This window comes from Ailuropoda melanoleuca, chromosome 6 (assembly GCF_002007445.2).
Source record: "Ailuropoda melanoleuca isolate Jingjing chromosome 6, ASM200744v2, whole genome shotgun sequence".
Lineage (NCBI taxonomy): Eukaryota > Metazoa > Chordata > Mammalia > Carnivora > Ursidae > Ailuropoda > Ailuropoda melanoleuca.
Genome location: NC_048223.1, coordinates 1,239,173 through 1,263,424, shown reverse-complemented (window position 1 = coordinate 1,263,424; position 24,252 = coordinate 1,239,173). Strand labels below are relative to the sequence as shown.

Genomic DNA, 24,252 nt, shown 5'->3' with positions numbered 1-24,252 from the left:
TGTCAAGTTCCCAGGTGATGCCCATGGTGCTGAAACCTGGACCACTTCGAGTAGGACAATTCTAGAGGGAACATTCCTGTGGCTGAGCTATGAGGGTTCATGTGTAGCAGGGAGGGTGGGTCAATTCTGGTTTATTCACAGGAGGCAGGCCAACTGCCAACGAACTATGAGAGGGCACAAAAACAAATGCACGCATTTGAAAGACGGCACTCACCTCCATCTCTGTCTTATATCAGAAATTCAGTCTGTCTTGTAAAACACACCAAATTTCTGATGAGTGCTGTGATGTGTCTGTGGTTACCAGGTTCATGACCCTGCTCAGAAGACCTGGGAAATGCTGAGTGGTTGTAAGGTTCTTACTCGGGCAGCCAGGTGGAGGGATGATGCAGAATCTGATATTTGCTTTTGTTTGCAGAACAGGTGCCATGTGTCCCTTGTCCCATTTCCTTTCTGTCTCTCACCTGTGTTGCCACGCCCTGGCCTAATGGATCACAGCTGCTGGCCATGTCTCCTAATCATGTTTGTCGGTTCAGAGATGATTGCGATTAGAAGCGTCTTAACCTGTCAGAATAAATAAAGCTGCCTCCAGAAGTCTGGTTGAAATGTACTGGACTAAAAAGTGCTGGGAGTTTTGTAGTGAAAATTCAGCAGTCTTCATAGCATCCCTGTATGTTTCATGGCGCAGGCATGCTTAGATTTGTATTCTGCTTTGAATTGTGCTCTAATTTAGGGACTTCTAAAAAGACGGTATTGCTAACGTTACATATAGATTTTTCTGATGAAGTTAAAACATTTGCCTGACCTTGAAATGTGGAATTGTGCATTTGGAAAAAGATGTTTGAAACGCTAGACTTAAAAATTACGTAAAAAGCTACAGACTTTCAGGTGATGTTTAATTCTATTTTTAATCCACAATTTTGGCCTCAAAGTTGACCCTCGGTAGTCACATAATGAGGTTGGAGGCCATGGAACTTCTGTGCTCTGTGCTGTCCGCTCCAGAGGTCCAAGGATTTGCCGGTTGAATGTGTACGACTGACCCACAGGTCTTCCCTGCTCGTTTTACCTCTTGCTTGTTTCCTGTCCCACCAGTGCTGCTCAGCCCTGCTGTGGCACATGGCTGAGGGACCGAGGAGGTTTGTAGGGTACCTGAGGGTAGACGGAAACAGCCTTTGGTGGCCAGGGGCAGCTGGCCAGGGGCTTTGAGGGATCAACAGCTCTGACTCCTGTTTCCCGGGATCATCCTGTCTGATTGGGAAGTTCTGGTTTACAACTACTATTCTGACCTTCATGGAATTAGATTTCTTCATTGTCCTACATGTGATCCGTAGTCCTTTTCAGTGGAATTGCTGAATTTTGAAAAGGTCTTCTAATGTGGCACTAAAAAAAAATATATATAGAAAAATATATATAGCATGATGCCCAATTTTCCAAAGTTCAGAAACGAGTGAAACTATGCCTGTTGTCTGGGGATATGTGTGTGTGTGTGTGTGTGTGTGTGTGTGTGTGTATGTATGTGTGTATATATATATATACACACACATATATATGTGTGTGTATATATATATATATACACATATATATGGGAAAACCAAGAAATCAAGACCATTACAAACAAAATTTACCATTAATAGTTACTTTTGGGGGAGGAGCAGTGGGATTGGATGAGGGAGCCCACACAGAATTTAAACAGTGTTGGTAACATTTGAGTTCTTAAATTAGGTATTGGGTAGAGTTTTATAATTAATATGCTTTATAAACTACACATATATTTTTGTTTTGATAGTATATTTCATAATGAAAATTAACAGGTAAAGAATATTTAGAAAACATCTTGTCACAATGTCATTCTTGTTCCTCATCATTATTATTTTGAATTCTAAAAATAATTCAGCTGTACTAAGGAAAAGTCAGGGAGAGCACATCTGTAACACCAGTCTCCTTATACAATTACTGTCGTTTTGTTTATTTTCTTCCAGTATGAATGTTCATGTTTTTAGTTATGATAACGATGTCTGTCACTGTGTATCTTTATATTGCATGGCGGACTGATGGTCTTTATAGCTCTTAGTTTTAATGGCTAAATAATATTCCTACAAGTGGTTAGTATCATAATATACTAACCATTCCTCTGGTGGAATATTCACATTTTTTCACCTTTTCTGCTATTACAGAACATCTTCAAGTTTTTTGCATTCATTCTACAAGTAATTTATGTATGTGTAAGGCATTCTGCTGTGTGCTTAGAATTACAGTAGTAAGCAAAAAGCCATAGTCTCTGCCCTTGCAGAATTTAGAATCTCATGGCTAACAGTTCTTGATTATATTTTGCATTTTAAGCACATTAATCCTCAGACTTTCAAAATTTTTTATTTTTGAGAGAACAGTAGATACACACGCAGTTGTAAGAAACAATACAGAAAGTTCCCGTGTATCCTTCACCCAGTTTCCCCAGTGCTAACATCTCACATAGTTCTACAGACCAGAAATGGACGCTGATACAATCCATGAGCTTTATTCAGATTTCAGCCGTTTTAAGAGTTTTACGGTCATGTGTTTGTGTCTGCATGTGGGCTTTCTGTGCAGTGTTATTGCTTGTGTAGTTTGGTGTGACCATCACCACAGTCGAGACAAAACAGTTCCATCACGGGGACCCCTCATGCTACTCTTGTAGCTATGGCTGCTTCTCTCTGACTCGCTCCCCCTCCTTGACCCCTGACAACCACAGATCTCTTCTCTATCTTTATAACTTTGTAGTGTAAAGGATGTTATATAAATGGCGTAGTAGGACTGGATTGTTTTCACGTAGCATAATTCTCTTGAGATCCATCCCAGTTGCCGTGGGGAGGAGTAGTCTTTTCCTTTGTATTGTTGAGTGATGCTTCGTCGTATGGAGGTATCCCATTCCTACACCTGTTAAAGGACATTTGGACAGTTTCCAGTTTTGTGCTATAATGAATAAAGCTTCTGTGAACGTTTCCTCAACCTTTATTTTGATGATTATACGTGAAAGGAAATTAGTAAGACTTCGAGCCTCTATACCTCAGCCACCAGTGTTTATGCCCACATTTGGGGTGTCTTTGTAGAATCCAAAGTAAGCTACTGATGAATGGTACAGTGTTTTAGCTTTAATATTTAATATTTTGTCTGAAAATATGTTGTCAATATAGCTAAACTCTGTTTTTGTTCATGTAAGCAGTGGAGCACATCCTGCCACCGTCCTCATTGTCCTTTAGAGTTTATGAGGGTAGAATCTCAATTTTTTGTTGAGCTGTTTGTCCCTTGAGGAACGAGGACCCATCCTAGCCCCCTAATACAAAGAGGTTGCTCCGTAGACATTTGTTCAATGAATGCCTTTGATCCATGGGGTTGACTGAGGGTATTTAGAAAGGATGAGATACCCAGAGGATGGATAAAGTCCATTTGGACTTCAAACTGAATGCTTTGATCTTACTGCTTAGTTCCAAATATTAAATAATCTCCAGATTTTTAAAGTCTCTTTCAAAACCAATGAAAACCAAATAATAACGATAGCCAACTGGGCCTGTTGTGTATTTTGGAAGAAAACTGGGTCTTGAGGAAGAGGGAAGTAACTGCTCAGTATGTGTAAGCCTTACACTTGACAAGAGCAGGGTTCTCCCTACCTGCCATCTCCCATACACTGCGTGCGCGCGCCACACACACACACACACACACACACACCCTCCCAAGCTGCTGTTTTGCTGTGTGAAAGACTGGTTCTGTGCATGTTTTCTGAAATCTGATGAACCCAAAACAGAAAGGACATGGGTTATGGAGCACAGTATGTTTCTAGGTGGCTTATCGATCTGTTTGGTTACTTGTGTGTTTATGATTTAGGTTAGACACTTAGCTGTTTAGATTTTTATTTCTATTTTTTTTTTTAATTTCTTTTGAATGAATGGCCATGGCTGTCACTTTCCAAGGAAGGCCTAAAGATCAGGAACCCCAAGGGCTAAGCAAACACTGTGTTGTGTGGTTGTGTCTGACCTTGGTCCCAGTGATGACTGACCTGGACCTGCCCAGAGGCTTGGTCAGTGGTAGGAGAATGCACCAGGGTGATGTGTCTTTCTGGGCCTCTGTCGAGCCAACAGTTAGGGGCTCTGGCAAACTATTCCATTATCCCAGTTTGCTCTCTCATGCTTTTTACCACCCCCGCTCCTGCCCCTATAGCTTTTAACATAAAATCTAAAATCCTTAACTGGGGATAAAGCCTGTAGTCTGAACCCTGTGTGGTCTGGTCCATGCCCACCTCCCTAAGACCCACCCAGTGCCATGCAACCCCTTCCCCCATGCCACAGGCCGCGTTCACAGGCCTCCTTCCAGCTTCGTGTTCCTGCCCACCTCACATCTTTGGTACATGCTGTTTGTTCTGCCTGAAACGCCATCTGCCCTCCTCCTCTCCCCCTGTATTTGTCAAGCACTCCTGTATACCCCTCCAATCTTGGCTTCAGTACAGCTTCCTCATGGAAGCCTTCCCTGACACATCACGTGTTCTTGAGCCATTTCCATGTGCCTCGTAGCGCCCAGCCCTTCCCTGCTCTCCTCTCCATCTGTGACGATGCTTATTGACTTCTAATTTGCTGGTACCAGTGTATCCCCCTCCTCCTGCCCCGTCACTCATCAAGTGATGACTGTTTCTTAGCCCCCTGTTGACTCTTCGGTGCCTGGCGCAGTGTCTGAAACATAGCAGCTGCCCAGTAAACATTTGTTGAGTTCGCGAATTAACTCAGGAAAACGGCCACCCCCTAAAATGTCCTTGGTAGGGTTAACACAGAATTTTTTATTTTAAAAATGGAATCTGTACCTATTTTTAAAGATCCGGTTATGTGTTTCCATGAAAATTATTGACCTGTCTTTGAAGTCGATGACTGTAATTCTTTTTTTTTTTTTTTCCTTTCAGGTGGGGACCAGGGTTTACTAAACACATATTTTAACAGCTGGGCAACAACAGACATCAGAAAACACCTGCCATTTATTTATAACCTAAGCAGCGTTTCTATATACTCCTACCTCCCAGCATTTAAAGCGTAAGTGCAAATGGTTTAACTGTTGTGGGGGGTGGTTAGGGCAGGGAAGTGGGATTTAAAATTTGTGGGGGGTTTCCTCATTGTCATTCTGAGGTCAATAATAGGTGAGAACTTTGAGGGTAGTCTTTCTCTAATGAGAAACATGGCTATAGTCGGGAAAGGCCTTGATGTTATCAGTTACTTTGTTTGGAGTAACCCAGAAGGCACTCAGCCACCTTATAGAAAATGGTCCCCATTTGCTCCTGGGGTGCCACACCCTCTGATGAATCGTCCCTGTGTCATGGTCATGAATCCATAGTGGGCACAAACCCGCCTTCTGCTACACTTCAGTTCCCTTCCCTCCAAAATGATGTTAGCAGCTTTCCCCGTGGTTATTGTGGAGATGAAGCAAGGCGCTGGCCACAGTGTGCCGTCCCCGTCCGGAGCCGGGGCTGTGGAGTCGGACTACCTCAGTCCACAGTCTGGAGTAGCTTCTTCCTGGTTGGTTACTAGTCACTGAACTTCTAGTTCAGGAGGGGTTAGACTAGTTACTGAACTTCTCTGTCTCCATGTCTTCTAAAGCTCATTGTGATCATTAAGAGAGGTAATCCTATGAAGTGGGTGGAAGAGGGCCTGGCCTACCCTTAGCACTCAGTAAACGTCAGATTATTAGTCCTTTTTGTTTGAGAGGTGGTCTAGCAGTAAGCAGGGATCTCTGAAGCCAGAAAGGCAAGGTTTGTGTTCTCACTCCGCCATTTACCTACTCTGTGGCTTAGCCTCTGTGCCTCACTTTATTCATATGCAAAATGACAAGGAAAATCAGACCTACCTCGTAGAGTTGTCATGAGGATGAAGTGAGTTCAGACAGGCATAAAGCGCTCAGTGGACATCTTGTTTTTGGCAGTATTACTCGTTTGGCACTCCCGCTAGTGTGGTTCTAATTCAGCAATTAATACGACCTAGTTGCAGGGCTGGTCTCACTGAACAGGGCCCAGGCCCTGTTCTTTAGCCTCTGACTCATTTATGTTGAACGAAGATGATGATTCAGGTTTCTTGAACGGAGGCCAAGCTGTCAGGTTGATCCTGAGACACAGCCGTGAGCAGCAAAGCTCTTCATTGAGTTGGGCTCGGCTGCAGTCTCCCGCATGGGCATTCCTGAGAGAGCAGAAAACAAAGGGCCTTTCACTCCTCATATTTCATGTCTCCCACCACAATAATGAGCATGTCTGGCTTTTTGTGGCAGAAGTGTTTCCTTTTCTGTTCTTTTCTGGGCAAACTCTGTCAACATTCCCCCAGATAAGGATTATAAGTGTCTTGTGTTCTTTCCTCCCTAACTGTTCTCTTGGCATATGTCTCTGATGTATTATAGCCTCTTGAATGTCTTCCCTCTCTAGAATGAAACAGGCAAACTCTCAAATATACCAACTGTCGCCCGAGTAACACAAATAGAACAGGATTCACTATCAAGGGGTGGATTTAGAGAAACTTTTTTTTTTTTTTTTTTTTTTTTTTTTTTTTTTGGGCCTCTCTGTCCTTGGCCTTGTCAAGTACCAGCCTGTCTTGCTGGAGATGTGGGCCTGATTCTTTTCATTCTTATTGCCTCATAACTAACCCTGCAGCTTTGAACCGTGCTCCCACAGACCATGATAGTTTGATCCCCTGGAACTGAATTTGTGATAATAGGGCAGTTGGTTAATGTAATCGACTAGACTCCTTTGAGCAAGCAAAAAGATGGGAGGGAGAAGGAGAAAGAATGATTAGTAGTAGTGTGAGCAGTTCTCCCCACCCTTCCACTTAATTCTGCTCAGTGAGCACGTGTCCCGGGATGAATGTGCTGGGGAGACGTGAATCTGATCTCCTTCCAGTTGGTCTCAGTTCCCAAACAGAGTCAACCTAGTGTTCAGAGGTTTGTGTTTTTCATGTCATGTGGCCTCCAGTGCCTAGCAACTGTCTCGCCTCTGGTTCATTTAGACTCCATCTGATTTTCACCATAACACCAACATTGAACACACTGCACCTTTCAGTGATCGCCTGATTTGCGCAGACACTGCTTGCATTTATTTTGTTTGACAAAAGCAAGAAGCAGGTAGAGCCGAGTTCAGGTGTTTGGGGCGGGGCGGGGGGGAGATAGACTTCTTTGCCAGAACTAGGGCCTCCTCTCTCAGGAACCCAGTTTTTTATATTTTTATATCCTCTGAATGAATTTCCCAGAAAAACAGTTTGAGATTTGAATGACCAAAATGGTGAGGTTGGTTTCTTCTTCCCGGCTCAACAAATCAGTGCTAATTTTGGAAATCTCCTTGGTGTGCTGCCGTAACCGTAGAGTAGATGACGCACTGGGGAGGTCAGGAGCGGCCCCCTCCGTTGGCTGCCGTTGGCTGGCCCGGGGCCCCACAGGAGCTCCTGCTGCTTCTGGGCGGCCCGCCCTCAGGGGTGTCCGCTCCACGCTTCTGTGATAAGACTTTGCAGAGAGCTGCTTTGTCTCCCCCCCATCCCTGCCTGTCTGGGAATATTGAAACCCCATCAAAGAACTCCTTTTTCCTTTCCCTCTGCCAGAAAATGCTTTTGTTTTTCTTGCAGAGATCCATTTCTGGAGACATTTTTCATACAATTGGGAAGGGCTAAAAAGACAGTTCTATTCCTTTTTTGTTTCAAGTGAATGTAAAATTGTGACCCAGATCTTTTAAGCTGAAGTAGACGATCGTGGACATTTGGGCCGCCATAGCCACTCCACAGATTGCCCTGCGGACCCCTGGGAGCTCATCATGAATGTGGTGCTCCATTGCTGGGCTCAGAATCACCTTAGGGGTCTCCAGATCTCAGTGGCGTGCTGGCCTTCCCTAGGACAGCTTGTGGGGGGTGGCAGGTAGAGACCGTGGAGTGGTTCAGAGCAACTTGGGCTTGGCGGAACAAGTGAGAATGTGTCTTACCAGCTCCAAGCAACCACGTGCCACGAGGTCACCAAGGCAGTATTTAGATGCCGCAGAATCTTAGAACCGTGGATATCTTAAAACACATGCTGCACTTAGTGTAGCATTGCTGTTTTATGTGAAGATTTGCTGAAGGATGGCCTCAGATGAATCTTATGTGGCATGAATTTGAGCCATGAAGGCAGCATTTCTACTGTCTTTCTCTACGTACCATTTTGATAGAACAAAACCTTAAAGGAAACACTTAATAGTTCTGTCACTTTGAATGAATACTCAAACATTGCTTCTGAAAAACAAAATTAGTGCTGTTTTCTTTAATAGAAGAGCCTCTTTAACACAACCTAATTTGAGAGCTAAAATGCTTGGTTTAGTAACTTTTAAGGTAATTTGTGAATTGAGAAATTGGGAATTGAATTTAAGGTAATGTATGACTTGAGAAACAAGTTCATAAACGCATTTCTTAATGAAATAATATTCCTGAAAGTGCCTAGCATAATGTTTAGGAAATAGCAGGCTTTTAGTCAAACACTAGTTTCTTTTCGGTTTTCTTCGTCTAGAGGGCCTATTTTATTCACATAGCTTAGAATCTGGCTTGTGCGTAGTGCTAGGCAAAATCCCATCAGCCTTTTTTAAAATCAGTCATTTAGCTCCATTTTAGCTTTCTGTTCTACCTCCTGACTGAAAGCTGTGTACGGCGTTTAGCGCCATGTAAACTGGGCCCGAAGCAAAGAGAAAGAGTTCCGCAGTACCGCTTCAGATTGCCGTACAGACACTGAGTCCTGTTGATCGACAGCAGAGCTTGTTTTACCAAACAATTTCCAAATATTTTTACTTTATCGTTTCGCTTGAGTTCAGATATGGTCTGAGACCTGGCCTGGTCTAGTTTTAGAAAGTGGGTCTAGAAACCTAAAAGATGTGTCTCCATTTGCTTACTGCTTTAAATTCTTCTAAGGATATTTGTATCCACTGTTTCTTTTTCAGGAATGTGGCTTATTCACTAAGACCTTATCAAACCTCTTTAAAATCAATATTTTCCAAGAATGAAATGAGCCTTCCGCATCCTGAATTCTGTTGTTCTTGTGTGTTTCTGATTTGACTGACTTTTTTTTTTTTTCCTTGACCCCTGAGACGCCCTTGGGTCCAGCTCCCCACCGTGACTATTGTCACCAAAGCCATAGCCTGTGTTCATTACTGTCGCACTCTTGACATCTTCACCTAAAACCCTGAGGCCTTGTAGTTTGGATTCGTCTGATTTCCTCAGCCATCTGTTTGAACACTCACCCATTGGCTTGGTCGCAGGCCCACAGCACGCAGAGGGCGCACAGCTGAGTGAGGGAGCTCTAGTCTAATCAGTCCGTGACTTCCCACATGTGGAGGGTGGCCCGGATGTCACGTGGCACAGTCCATCGTGATTTGAGCGTGGGAGAAGAATCCAGCAGTGGTTGCCGGGCCATCTTGTTCTTCCTTCATGGGTGTCAGCAATGCCTGTTGGACCCCCGGGCCCCCAGTGGCCAGCATGGCCATCTGGTCGTTCCGACCTCCTCTCTCTTTATCAGGCAATGTGTCCTCTGTTCTGACTGCCACCTATCCCACTCCCTACCTCATCCTTTATCACCAAGGGGAAAGCTTCCGCGTCAGACCCAGCCCAGCCATTAGAGGCCGCCCTGACAATGGGCCAGAAGGGCACGGGGGTGTCTCAGGGCAGAGGTCTGAGTGATAGGTGCCCTCAAGAGGAGGTGGAGCTCGTGGGAGGGGAAAGGCGTGTGGGTTGAGTGGAAGACCTGCCTTCCTCTGGATCTCAGACGGGTGGGCTGCGGGCTCTATTTGCCCGCCACGTATGTTTTGTCTTCCTTACATAGTTTTCTTCTTTTTTCACTCAGGTGCCAATGCTTAAAAATCAGGGAATTACACGTGAAACCTAGATTTTCAACTTCTTTTGAAAAAAAATCAGATATTTGGAGAAAGATGTCCAGTGACTGTTACAGGTTTGGGACCTTAAGCAATTGGAGTAAAGGAGTTGCCATTTCCTAAGATGGGGAAAATGGGGGCAAGCAGGTTTGTGGGGGCAGGGTTTCACCAGAGATGGATTGAATGTATCCAGTTTGGGATGTGGTAAGTTTGAGGGGCCTGTGAAGCATCCAAGTGAAAATGGGGACTCGGTAAGTAGATGTGAGAGTGGGGAGTTGAGGAGAGAGGTCCGGGTGAGAGACCTATGGGAGCGTCAGCATGGAAGTGCTGTTTATAGCCATGAGACAGGATGATGTAACCCAGAGAGTGACTGTGATAGAAGAGTCCTGAAGACTAAGCCCTAAAACAGGAAAACGTGGAGCAGAGCCCCGAGACAGAACAGTAAGGCCAGAGGAGACCCGAGAAAGTGAGGTGCTGCACAAGCCAGCCAGAGAACACGTTCCCAGGGGGAGGGAGGGGCCCGTCTGTGTCAGAGGCTGTTGCGCATTGGCACCGACCTAGAGTGCGAGGTCACTGGGTGACCTTGACAAGAGCATGCCTGGTGGGGTGGTGGGAGCAAGCCTGATAGAAGTGGGTCCAGGGGAACGGAGAATCGGAGACCGTGAATGTAGACAGCGCTTCTGAAGCATTTTCTTTAGGAGGGAACAGAGAAACGGGCTGGGTTAGATAGGGATATAGGATCCAGAGAGGGTAGCGGAGGCAGTTTTTCCTAAGGTGGGAGAAGTTACAGCAATGGTATGTTGATGGGAATGATCGAGAAGCGCGAGGGCGAGCGCAGTAACAATGCAGAGAACTGGTCAGGCCGAGAGTAGCTGAAAGGGGACGTGTGCTGGTGCACAAGTAGAGGGGTTGCTGTCAGGTAAGAAGCAGGACAGTTCGTCTTGTCACGTGCAGGAAAGACACAGATGAAGGTAGCTGGGTGTATTTTTTGGTTGAGTGAATGAATGAGCAAGCAGTCAGCCAGGACGGACTGAGAGTGACAGGCTGTCCCCAGGAAAGTCTCCATGGTGGCCTGGAGACATGGGGTTTCCTTGGCCTCCTCTGTGAGGCCACCCTGGTAGGGGAAGCACTTGGCTAGGTCCTTGTCTAGGTGATTAAAGTCCATGTTTGAGTACCGATGTTGTTCTGATTTCCGGGGCATGATCGGGGAGGTTATTTAGCTTGAAAGGCAAAAATCAGGGGGGTCCCTGGTGGCCACCGTTCTTTGCTGCTGGGTAGCAGCTGCCTTCTGGTGATGCGACATGTACTCGCTTGTGCTCCGTGGTCCCGACCGCAGACCCACTCCTCCTCTGCGTGGCCAGCCCACCCCTTGGGCACTTGTGCTCGTGATCCTTAATGTAGACCGTGAGTGAGTGGGTAAGAGGAGGAATTTGGGGGGTGAGCTGGAAAAGGTGGCTGACTGGTGGTAGAGGAAGGGGCTGTGCAGGAGGTGAGGCCGAGGTGCAGGAGCGAGTGGCCATGCGCCAGAGAACATGAGTCACTGAGGTGGGGGAGGACGGTTGGCCACTGTGGCCGTGATTCCCAGAGAAAGGTCTCACAGGCCGTGCTGTGTTTCTTCTTGGTGCCTAATTGAACGTCACACACAAATTGCTTTGTGAGACGTAAAGTGGCTCCTGTGTGCGCTGTCACGGGGTCGTTCCCTTTCCATTCTGAGCACTTCTGTAGTCTTATCCACACGTTACCAGCTGCTGAGCTAGTCATGAAAATTCTATCTGATCTTTTGGTAACATCAGGTCACAGGGATTATTTTAACGGCTAACATAAGCAGTATTATTGCTGGCTCAGGTTCAAACTATGTCTTGTGATCTGGACGTCTCTTTTGAGATTCTATCAAGTTAAAATTAGAACACTTATTTTAAGAGATGTATGCAAGCTGAGACAAATCCCCATTACTGGGTCAGAATGAATGGCTCTTAGTAATTTAGAGACAATTGTAATATGTACCCAGTGTTGTTTTGTTTTTTGTTTTTTGTTTTTTTATTCCTGGCTGGTAATTTGGTGGATAAATCAGGCAGTGAGTCAGTGAATCTTCTCGTTATCCTTGTTCTGGGTCGAGGTCAGTTGAACTTTATCTTTTGACATCAGTATTTCCCTTTCTTATTTGTCTGCTAACTATTTTGCCTTTAGCCAGGCACAGCGTAAATTCTGGCTGGTACCTGTTTGTGGCCTTTGGTGAGAGAGAGCCAGAATGAGAATGATATCCCGAGTTTACCTTCTCTAAGGAATATCCCCGAATTTGCATTTAGGCTAAAATATTCTTTTAAGCAAAAAAGTAATTTCCCTTTTGTGACCTGTTCTCTTACTTATTTCGTTTTGATATGGTTATTTTGGATTTTCATAAATAACTGAGGAGTAGTTGGCGTGCCTGGGTGTGGCTCAGTTGGTTAAGCGTCCAACTCTTGATCTCTGCTCAGGTCTCGATCTTGGGGTCATGAGTTCAAGCCCTGTGTTGGGCTCCATGCTAGGCTTGGAGCCTACTTAATAAAAAAATAAATAAAATTTAATTTAAAAAAATTGAAGAGTAGAATTGATTAAAATAACAGAAAATGATTTTTAAAAACATTCCTCAGGGAGCAGGATTAAGACAAAAATAATTACATGAAATTCATATCTACATTAATTGAAATTGTACGTACAAAATCAGTGTTTGACACCTTTTGCTCATCTTTTTTGCAAACTGTTTTATTATGAAAGCTAATAGAGCAAGCCCTTCAGGCTGTTTTGCTGTGTAAATATATATTCTGTTTGTACAGTTAGAGTCTAGCTGCATAGTTTTACCCATATAACACACACATCTTCATAGAAGGTGGCCAGTGTTAGGCCCAACAGTACCCCTGTATCAAGCCAAGGGCAGCCCTAGGTGATTTCCAGAACTCATCGTGTATGACTACCTTATGCAAAACTGCAAGTCTGTCTTCTTTTCCCTCCCACCGTCCCATCAGAGTCCCATGTCTCCCACTTAGCAGCTGCCTTACTTTGCGCTCTGCCACCATCCTCCCAGCCTCAGAGGGCCTGTGGGCTGGCCAGAACCTTCCACGTTCAGTGACTCACCCAGGCCTGTGCTTCTCATAAAGAATCCTTGCTCTAAAACTTGTTTTTCTCCTACCCCGACTCATTTCCATAGATCGGTTTGGTGTGTGGCAGTTAGGTTAAAGCAACACCTTCATACCTTAAAGAAAAAAAAAAAAAGTTCCCATTCTTCACTGTGCAGAAGTAGGGCTAACCATGGCCTTGAACCCATGACCACTGAAGCCTGCGCATAACTACTGCATGGCCCATCTTTCCACTTCCTCTCCCCTGCATCTCTCTGCCCTCACACTCCTGAATCCTCATGAGCTCTTTCTGGCCTGCCCTCAGTACTCCAGCTGCAATAGAAACCTAGTCACATTATGCATTTGTTTTTGCTGAAATTTGGGTAGCTGTTGGGTGGTTACATCGCATCTCCACAATCCTGCCCACCCCTTGTCCCTCCCCTCATTTTGCACCAAGGAATTCCTCGACTTCGGGCACAAAGGGCAGGTCCATCCACATTTAGGAGCCCTTATGATCTCCGTTTCTACCCCAAACAGGCTTATCAAGGACTTTCTTCAAACTAAGACTGCCCTATCTACGAAAGGACTCTGCCGTGGACACAGTTTTTGTTATGATAGGATAGGTAAAGAAGGTAATCCTGAGGAACAAGGACCCGTCCTCTGGCCACAGAGGGGATCAATGATGTAGATTAAAGAGACACTCAGCGATCATGGCTTCACGAAGATGGAGCCCAGGCCTGAGCCACAGTGAAATGCAGGCTGTGGACTGTGACCAGATGGTGTTTCTGTTGACATGCAAGGGGAAGGTGTTGAGCCCCATGGGATGGTCTCTAACCGGAGGTTGCGGAGGCCCCTGAGCCACGTTGGGGCACAGACAGAACCAGAGGCCGAGGTGTCCACTCCTGCCGCCTGCAGAGATGGGCGGTCTGTGTCCCTGGGAGGTGTTTGCAGCTCTGCAGTGGGCTGGACCACTGTGCCCTCCCTCTGCTGAGCTTTAAAGGCCCAGTTCATGGAGTGAGGTGCTGGAGAGGAGCTGGGGTGGCCCTTAGACACTGTCTAGCACAGTCCACATAGGGGTCAGCCGCTGGTCCTAAGCACCACATTCCTTTTCTTGTTCTCCCCACCTTTCCCTTACCTTTGTGCAAGCTGAACCCTTCTGAACACAGTCTTTCTTAGGCAGTGCTAAGTCGCTTGCTTTGCAGCTTTCTTTCCTAATGGTGATTTTCTTGATCTGTCCTTGACTATATCTGGAGTATTTCCAGGGCTCATTAGACACATCCTTTCCACTTTTCAGACTGACCGTCTGTAGGCAGGGACTTAATCTCTGAAGTAACAGATGTCACTCTCAGGTGATGGCCTTCTAATTCTGGGAGTGTCTTTCAGTAACAGCCTAGTTGTGGTTAAGAACCTTGGCTCTGGAACCAGGCTGCCTCCGTGGAATCCCAGCCCTGTCACTCACCAGCCACGTGAACCTAGACAAGTTAGTGAACGACTTCATGCCTTGGTTTCCTCACATAGTTGTTTCGGAGATTAACTGGGTTATAAACCATGCAATTGTTAACCAGTGCCTGGTACATGTAAGTAGTAAATAGATGTCAGCTATTGCTGTGACTCCTGTTTAATCGTGTGCAAACTGTCGGGAAGCAGGTTAGAAAGGAAGAGACTTTATGCTGTATTCACATTTTAACGTATTGTAATTAGTACTGCTACCTCTCCTGTAACGACTGTAGGACATTCGTATTAGCTCTAGGCAGAATCATGGATTGAAGGTTACCGGCCAGTTCTCTTCTAGGAGGAGCGAGCAAGTAGTCTTGCTGCAGGCAAGATGAATCAGGGGGAGGGATGTCTGAGAAGGTGGAAGCATGTGCTCTGTTCCGCTCACAGGCACGTTTGTATTGCAGATGATGTAGTGCCTGCCACCCCCCAAAACTCACGCAAGTGTCCGGTCTCTAGGATGGGTTCCCCCATCACCACTAGAACGTTTGTCGAAGGCTGTTACCTTCACCTTGCCATCTTTCCCAGGTCCTCTGCCTGCCACCCCCCAAAACTCACGCAAGTGTCCGGTCTCTAGGATGGGTTCCCCCATCACCACTAGAGCGTTTGTCGAAGGCTGTTACCTTCACCTTGCCGTCTTTCCCAGGTCTTCTCTGCACCCCACTTCCTGCACAAAGCCTCTTCTGAAAATCCCCACCTGCACTAATTGCCTTGGCGTTTCCATAGCCCCTCGAGTCAGCATTGCCCTGGTAGCCTTGACTCCTTGCCCTGTTTGTGTTGCTGTTTCTTATTTTATGTTAGATGACTCCTTTCCCTGTTTGGGGGGAAATCTTTGGGGTCCTGCACTGACCATATGTAACAGTTGCTTATTTAATTAATAGCCCTGTCTGCACAAATCTTGAGCATTATCCTTTTAATGATGAAATTGGGAGTACTTGTGTGCATGCATGTGTGTGTGCGGGCGCGTAAAATATACAATGGAGAGTCCGCGTGGGGATATCCGGTGCCGACTTCATTTCCAGAAGAACGGCGCTGTGGTAGTGTCCATCGTCTTAGGAGGAAATTTACAGTAGGCTCTGTTTTTCTTGCATACTTTTGGAGTGGCAGCATGATAGGATTGGCAAGAGCGCAGGCTGCAGAGGGGCAGAACTGTGCCAAATCCCTTTTCTGCCGCCTCACAGCGATATGGCTCCGGTGACTCACTGGCCTCTAGGAGCCTCCATTAGTGTGTTAGTAAGATCTAACTTTGCCAGACCATTATTTTCCCAGTCACGTCCTTCAAATAGTTTGGGCTCAGGACGCCTGGGTGGCCCAGTCGGTTCAGCGTCTGCCTTCAGCTCAGGTCATGATCCTGAGGTCCTGGGATCGAGTCCTGCATCAGGCTCCCTGCTCAGCTCCTCTCCCTCTCCCCTGGCTTGTGCATGCTCTCGCTTGCTCACTCTTTCTCCCTGACAAATGAATAAAAAAAAAATCTTAAACAAAAAATTGGGGGTCCCAAATGTAGGAAGCTCTCAGATAATGATAGCTATGTAATAGGTCTCTGGCATTAAAACAAACAAACAAAAAAACCCTCCAAAAAACCCCAAAACTTCAAAAGATTGTTAAGGTTACGTGAATAGTTTGCATTATGTCAATCTGTACATCATGTTCAACTGCTTTGGTTGCCTATCGGATAAATCCACTAAAATCTAACACTCGAACCCAGCACCCAAAGATCTGTCCCACTTTTCCTTTCCCTATCAGAGTTTCCTCTTTGGCTGCAGTGGGAGTACCCTCGGTCTAACTCACATACACTCACCTGATACTTGCTCTCCCCCTGCTTAGAATTCTCTGTATCACCAGCTCGCCCGCTCCTGTCTGTTGTACAAGCTTTAAGTCTTTGCCCCATGGAACCTACCTTTCATGACCGCCCTGCCTTTGCATTCCCGGAGCACCCACTGTTCCCATCTTTCTTTTGGCATTTGTATTCACCTTTATTATTTGGTTTTATGTATATAGATTTCCTCCCAGCCAGAATGGGGCCACTCTTAACTTTTACTCTTTCTAAGACATTATTATGAAATATAGTATATATACAAAAGGGTAGATATAAAAAATGTGTTTTTTTTTTTTTAAATCCAGGTTAAGAAATGGAACATAACCAGTACCTTAGAAGCTGTCTTGTCTGTCCCTTCCTCATCATGGCTTCCCCTTTCCCCAGAGATAACCAACATCATGACACATGTTTTGATTACAGTTTTCTACCCTTTATTTTATTTTAAGATTTTATTCATTTGAGACAGAGAGAGCATGAGCAGGAGGAGAAGCAGAGGGAGAGCGAAAGGGAGAAACAGACTCCCCACTGAGTAGGGAACCCAGTGCAGGACTCGATCCCAGGACCCTGGGACCATGACCTGAACTGAAGGCAGACGCCCCACCCCGAGCCACCCAGGTGTCCCCAGTTTTCTACTCTTTAAACAGTACTTTTTTTGTTTTGCCCTATGTAAGTGGATTCATATATATGAATTTCTACCTCAAATTTTTCAGCATGTTTAAAAAATTCGTCCGTTTGCTACATGATGTGTGTGGGTATAGTTCATTTATTTTCACTGCTGTGATTGTATTCCATGATCTGAATATACCAGAAGTTGTCCTTTAAAAATGATAAAATGGACAAATGACCATAAAATCTCAGTGACATTCAACAGTAAGTATATATTTCTTGCTCATATGTTGGTGGATAGGCTGGAGCAGCTCTGATCATCTCAGCAAGGTTTGGAGCCGGGACACGGGTTTGATCCACATCTGCTCCGTGGGTCTCATCCATTCTTCTGCTGACAGAGATCCCTCAGAGAGAGGGACCAGAAACACGCAGGGCTTTTTATTTTATTTACTTATTTTTTAAGACACACTGTCACTTCCTCCCACGTTTCACCGGCAAAGGCAAGTTCTGTGAGCGTGCCCGATTATCAGTGAGGCCGGAACACGTACTCCTCCTGTGGAGATCGGGAGGAGTGACCGCTTGCTGAACAAGCTTAACCTACTAAGATACGGTCATTTGGGTGGTTTGTCGTTATGACCGTTTCAAACAGCGCCGCTGCCGTGAGCATTCTGATGAGCTCTCCCGTTGCACGTGTGTAAGGGTTTCCGTCGGATCTGTGCCTGGGAGCTGAGCTTCCAGGTCGGAGCTGTGAGCATTTGCAGTGTCGCTAGGTAATACCAAACGGTTTTCCAAGTGGCTGTGCCTTTCCTACCACCGTGGATTGGTGTTTTGGTTCTTGCACTGATCCACTGCTACTTTTGGATTTTTGTATATATTTAACATCCAACTGAATAATTTCAAAAATACGTCTAAAATTTTTTTCAGTGAGCTCAGGTTGTTTTCTAACCACTACTTCTCGTGGAAGGTGCATCGTTAGGGCTTCAGAACAAAGTGCCGCCGATCTTTTTGTCAGCGCTCAGAATCCACTAATGGTTTCAACTTGCGTTCTCTTGGCAGATTTGGTGCAAATGCCAAAGTTGTGCATTTCCTGGGGCGAATCAAACCATGGAATTATACTTATGATCCTAACACAAAAAGTGTCAAAAGTGAGTCCCATGATCCCACCATGACTCATCCAGAGTTTCTCCACCTGTGGTGGGACATCTTCACCACCAACGTTTTACCTGTGCTTCAACAATGTGGCCTTGTCAGAGACACCCACTCATGCCTAAATGTGGTAGGTTCTGTGTTCTTCTTTCAGGTAATTAGTGCTGTACTTTTTAAAACGTGGTTTACTGGCAGAAGTAGTATTTAGTGGTACTTTAAATGGAGATAAATAGAATTTGTAGGAAAAAAAATGTCCATCTTACAGGGAAGAAATACTGCCAGCAAAGACTAAAGCAGTAAATTTTGTGGCAGATTTCATTAGATCTGAGAGCATAAGGAAGGACTTTAGAGGGGTGGGTGTGTGTGTGTGTGTGTGTGTGTGTGTGTGTATACACACACACATATATATATCCATATGTAGTACGTATAGAATTCTTAGCCCATTGTCCTAAGATTCTGAGGTTATTCCTAAAGTAGAAAGAATGCCTTATTTCATGTTTTAGGAACTACAAACATTTAAATATACATATTTTTTTATTTTTGCCATCTGCTTAGAAGAATGTATTTTCAGCGAACATTATAATAACGTGCAAAATAAACACTTGCGAAAACAAATACTTTTCTAAGATTACTTTGGTTTGCCATGCTTGCACTCTTATGGTTACATAGAATCTTGAAAAAGAAATCTCCTCGTAAGAGGAGGATGACATTAACATTTACAACTTGCTTAGCCTCTTTCCTGACTTTAAATGTCTTCCTCTGAGGTTGGTTCTGTTGGAAGAACTGGAAGAGGATGAGTTGTACTTCTGTGCTACATGCTAATATATAAAGAAGAGAACCGAAGGGGTGAATTACAAGCAAGTCTAACTGATCAGTTAATTACCTTGTTATAATTATAAGAGGCTATAACGTTGTGAGAGATCCTTTTCTTTGCCATGGTAGAGATTTTAGCCATTTCACTTAGTAGCACTTGTACCAATATATAAAATGGAGAAAGGGAAAAATAACACTAACATTCTTTCTTTAATTGCTTTATATGGACCATGAAATAATACTTGTACAGTACTCAGAACATTGCCTGGCACATAGTAAGCGCATAAAGAAAGCTAGCTATTACTATGTAACCCTTACAACTACTCTGTCAATTAAGTGTTATTGTTAATATGCCCTTTTATATATAAAAATTAAGTGAGGCTTAAAGAAGTTAAGTAACTTCTCTTAGTTACATAACATACTCATCAAAAGCAGAACTGGGACTGAAATCTAGGTCTGCAAGACTGTTACCTTCTGAACAATATCGTGAAACAGAATTCTGGAAGAGCCTCCCTATATCATTGCTGTTGCAAGTGGAAGCAAAAGCAGGGGTAATCCAGGGTAAGGACTTATGTTGCTTCAGCTGTGAAACCACCCCATGGAATCTGCCCAATTAAGTGGAGTTCCAGTGTATTTGAACACCTACGTATACACAAATACTGACATACATAGCAACAAAAACCAGTAATCAAAAATTTTGTTCTCCCATTTTTCTGTTAAAAGCAATACCTGTATGCATTCACTCGCCTTCCTTTTTCTCTATTTCTAGTACCTTCTCACCACAGAGCTTTTTGAAGGATAGCTTTGATGTTCTTTTATGGTACAATTGAAGTTAATTGCCTTTCTAATAGTAATAGGATCCTATTTTAACATAGGGTAGGCTTGCTGTATTTCCTGCACATTTCCCTTCTTCCTTCCACGACCCAAGGACTGAGAATTACGAACCAAGGAAGGGTGATGGGAATTGAAACAATTGTTCAAGACTAAGCCAATTGACAGGAGCTACAAGAATAGATGATACTTGATAATAAGTTTGAACAGGCAGATGAGTTTGGTGCATAGTCTCAAACCATTTAGCCCTCGCTTTTATAACCTGACAACTTGTGTATGTGGTGTGGCTCTCTGGTTGGGTGCTTTCTGAAGCTTAGCCTCTGAGGTATCATTTTGTTTAAGTTCTCAACCTTTCAGAGCCCACACAGATGGAGAATTGATCGTGAGACTGTGTTCCCTTGTCCGTCCATCTTACACTTTCTAATGAACTGTTTGCAGCTTTCAGACTTGGTCTATACACTGGCTTTCTCTTGTGGCTTCTGTAGAAAGGTATGCAGAACTTAAACATTAACCCTAATTACTTTGTTCTCCCAATGTTTTCACTGAGTCAAGAAGTCTTCATTTTGTTAGGAATAAATCATATGACCCTTGTATTTCTGTGTCTTTTGTTTGTTTCATGTAATACTTTTCAGTTTTTGCTACTTTGCATGATAATTCATCCTGGCTTTTCTCACCTTCAACTTACTGCTTTTTTTTTTTTTAAACCGTCTGATTTTCAGCTCTCAAGAAGTCTCTGATTATGCTCTCCTTTTTAGGAAGGCGTCTCAGGAGCCATATCACATCTGTCCTTTGGGGAGATCACGGCTGCGGCACAGCCTTGTGTGTCCTCAGAAGAACGGAAGGAGCGGTGGGAACAGGGCCAGGCTGATTACATGGGAGCAGATTCCTTTGACAACATCAAGAGGAAACTTGACACTTACCTCCAGTAGAAACACTGCCATTTTCCCATGGACACATCCACTTCACAGGCACTTGTTTCTGATACTTAGTTATCTAGAGCTGGGTTAAGAAAGGTCTGTTACAGTTGCTAGAAGCTTTCCTAGAATTCATCAGATGAGGGGATTTTGCAGGACAACAGGTGAGAACTGGGCAAACGTTGTGAAGTAGCAATTCTGTTACGTGGACAGCGTTCTGCTTTTTAACCCTAGGCTTATTCATTATTCAGCTCATGTGTTGGAAATTCTTAATTTTGCTGATGGCCAACATATGTGGTAAGGGAAACTCAAGCTCATTAAAATGGCTGCCTCGACTCTAAAAATGTGCCAGTGCAGGCTCTAAATCAGTCTCCTTCAGACTGGGACAGGATCTCTCTCTCTTGCTTGCGTGTTGTACCTTTCACTAGACCTGCATTTTATTTAGAATTGCCCAGAGACTGCCAGAGTGATTCTAATTCTGCTTTCAGGTGAGGACAGCCTGTAACACTGCTGAGTGATTCATAAACCTATCAACAAATGGTGTTAACCCATTTTATTTCCTAATTGTAGTGTCTGAAATTGTTCACCAGTTTTCTGTGTACAGTAAAGCAGCATGCTAAAATGCTTTTGTTCGGTTCTGTGTATCTGTAAACAGCAGTATGTTCTCTGAAGGTTACCTGCGGGGGCACCTTGTATGAAAATAAAGACTTCATGCCGTATCTTGGTTGTCTGATTAAGGGATTCCCACTCCCCTTGAAAAAAATGTATTAGGTAGTTTTTCGTAATTTGTAGAATTTTTCAGTGTTTTAAAAACCATTGTAAAACTTGACACTTAGAATTGGTTTCTAGATACCTAGAAATATTTCCATCTAGTGTTGTCCAGTGACAGTGATGGATGTTGACGGAGGAAAGTGAGATCAAATTAATCTGTCACTTACATTATATCTCCATATCAAGTTGAGTATTCAGATTTTAGAAAATATTATAATGTTAAAATCATCATAGGTTCATTGTCAGTCTCTGGACATATTTGATAATCTTTTAGGATTGTTAGAATCAGTACTGGAACCAGTGACTTCTAGTGTTTTTATCCATGAATTGAAATGATGTTAAGTGTAAAGGATATTTATTAAATGTATAGATGATTGTAGGTTGCCAGGACGGCAAGCCAGGGAAGGGCAGGATCCAAAATGACCTTTTAAAACCAATGTGAGTAATCATTCTATTGGAGCGGGGGTGGGGGGGGCGGAAACAAACCAGGAGAGAAGACCATGACCAGAAACTCAAGAGGTTTAATTGGGCAGAAGCTGCAATGGCTTTTATGATCTAAGTAATCTTCAAGGTCGCCCTTCTTTATTTCCACGATATCCTACTGTTTACACAAGTCAGCCCTGTTCAACATGGGTGTGAATGAATACACAGGGATACAGAATCCTGGAGGCAAGAATGGTTAAGGGCCACCTTGGAGGCTGGTTACAGAAGAGCTCAAGAAGAACCTGAGGATTTACCTAAAATTGTAAAAGATCTAAGTGATTTCTGAAGATAAACTACAATTACTTGGGCTGGTGGAGGAGTTGCTATAATCTGCAAGTGCACAAAGCACTACTGGAGATTGGTGCCTCCATGTGTCAGGTGCTGTGGTGCCTCTTCTCAAAATACTCCTAAATCCAAGGATCTCCGCATTGGGGGGTTTATCAGGATGTAACCCTATCATAGGTCTCCTAAGTCAAGAGAGATGTGTATAAAATAAGGAGCTGGTTTCCTGCCATCCTCCAAAGGTAACCAAGGTGATTTGGGGAGATTGTTTTCTAAGCATTATGAATTAGTGAATTTTAATGTAGGTGGTTTCAATCCATTGCAGTTATTCTTAAAGATCTAATTGTTTTACCTTTGTGATTTACGTTTTAAGAACACTGCTTTTGCAGCTGGTGGAAAAGAGCTTGAATTGAGGACAAAAGAGTTGATGGGAAGGACAGTTAGTTTACACTGGTGGTCCTGGACAGAGACAGTGGTAATCTAGCACCAGGATGAAGGCAGTGAAGTTGCTGATGGATTGGATGTGAAGAGTGAGGAAAAAGGAGTAAGTGAAGATGAGGGGCTTGAGCAACTGAGTGAGTCTCCAACCTCGCTGCTCCCTAAAACATTGGAGACTTTAAGTAGTTTCTTATGCCTCATCACTTAAAAATTCTGACTCAGTAGGTCTTGGTTGAGGCCATAGGGTCTCTGCTCCAAGTAACTACCAGGCAATCCAAGACTCTGACCCAAGTAACACTTGTTACATTAAGGAGGTATTTGTACTGAATACAACAGGGAATGAGGTTTTTAGCGGAAGATGCCTGAGGAGGTAAGGTGGCTGTTGCATAGCAGGGGGCTCAACTTCTAATTAAAGTAAAGCCTTTCCAAAAGACAATCTCAGCTCTTTGAGTGATATAGAAAACATTACCATAAATAACATGTATAAATATATTTGTATAGTGTTTACCTTTTTAATGTCACTGAGACTTGAAGCATTAAGCTAAGTAACATTTGGCACATCCTTAAAATAGTCTGCTATGGTTTGCTTTTTTCTTTGCTTATTATTACAAATACACAAATGGATTATAGTCTTATTATACTTGGGTTATTTGATTAACTTATTTCTCTGGGTTTCAGACGCTGAAATTTGACCTCCTTTAAATAAAACTATGTAAGAAAGCATAAAGAAGAAAGTTTACTAGGCATTCACATCTCAGTTCTCCTGTCAATCCTATGATGTATATACAGTATACACATTTTTGCAGATGAGAATAAGGTAAATAATTTGCAGATTTTGATTCAAATTTTTGTACCCCAAAGCTATACTCTCTGCATTAAAAAGAATGTATGGTCAAAACAGACAATGAAATCAGAGAAACCTCTCTATATAACCAGAAATACAAATGCCAGAAATCTGGGGAGTAATACAATGTATGGTAAAACAAGAGCTTTCATTTTGCTATGAAGATACGGAACTTGGCTTGAAATAGGACTTGGGAGATACCTTTTACAAAGGCTTTCATTAAATAGGCTGCCTGAAATTATAATATAAAAATAAATGGATAAAACCCCAGGATAGAATTTGTTGTGAGTTTTGGCTGGGACTTGATTCAGCTCCTGAACATACACACATATCTTGTAAGAAGCTTCTATTATCCTGTTTCCTTTCAGTGGTTTTATTGGCCTAGAAGAGGTACAACTTCTATTATAGGACTGTGCTGTGATATTGTGATGTATTCAGGATTGACATACACCTATATGGGCAAAGGCTCCTTACACCTTATACAAAGCAGTTCAGTTCTTGTGATCTACTTACTCTGTATTCACTTGTTTCTTGATGTCCAGTCTATCAGCTATCATTTCTCACTACCGTTGGACTAGAATAAAAATAGGAAAAGAGTCAAATGTTCAGGAAAGGGCCTTTGAATGCTAGTCCTTTTCCACTGAGTCAAGTACAGCTGAACTTGAACACAGGTTGAACGGCGAGGGTACACTTACACATGGATTTTTTTTTTTTTATACAGTATAGTACTGTATTTTCTTGTCCTTACGATTTTAATTTTCTCCAGCTTTATTATAAAAATACAGTATATTTTATATTTATTTTTTTTTAAAGATTTTATTTATTTATTCGACAGAGATAGAGACAGCCAGCGAGAGAGG

The 24,252-nt window shown here is 43.6% G+C and overlaps 1 protein-coding gene across 2 annotated transcripts in view; it reads left to right on the top strand.

Annotated features, from left to right (window-relative positions):
• The window catches only part of GYG1 (glycogenin 1), a 32,804-nt gene extending 11,511 nt beyond the window's left edge, over positions 1–21,293 (top strand). For both annotated transcript variants that reach the window (XM_034661852.1, XM_034661853.1), the window contains exons 5-7: positions 4,919–5,045; positions 17,927–18,146; positions 20,416–21,293. In XM_034661852.1, coding sequence (XP_034517743.1) covers positions 4,919–5,045; positions 17,927–18,146; positions 20,416–20,589 — 521 coding nt within the window. In that variant the 3' untranslated portion in view covers positions 20,590–21,293. The remainder of the gene's footprint in view (positions 1–4,918; positions 5,046–17,926; positions 18,147–20,415) is intronic.
• Positions 21,294–24,252: the final 2,959 nt, after the last annotated feature.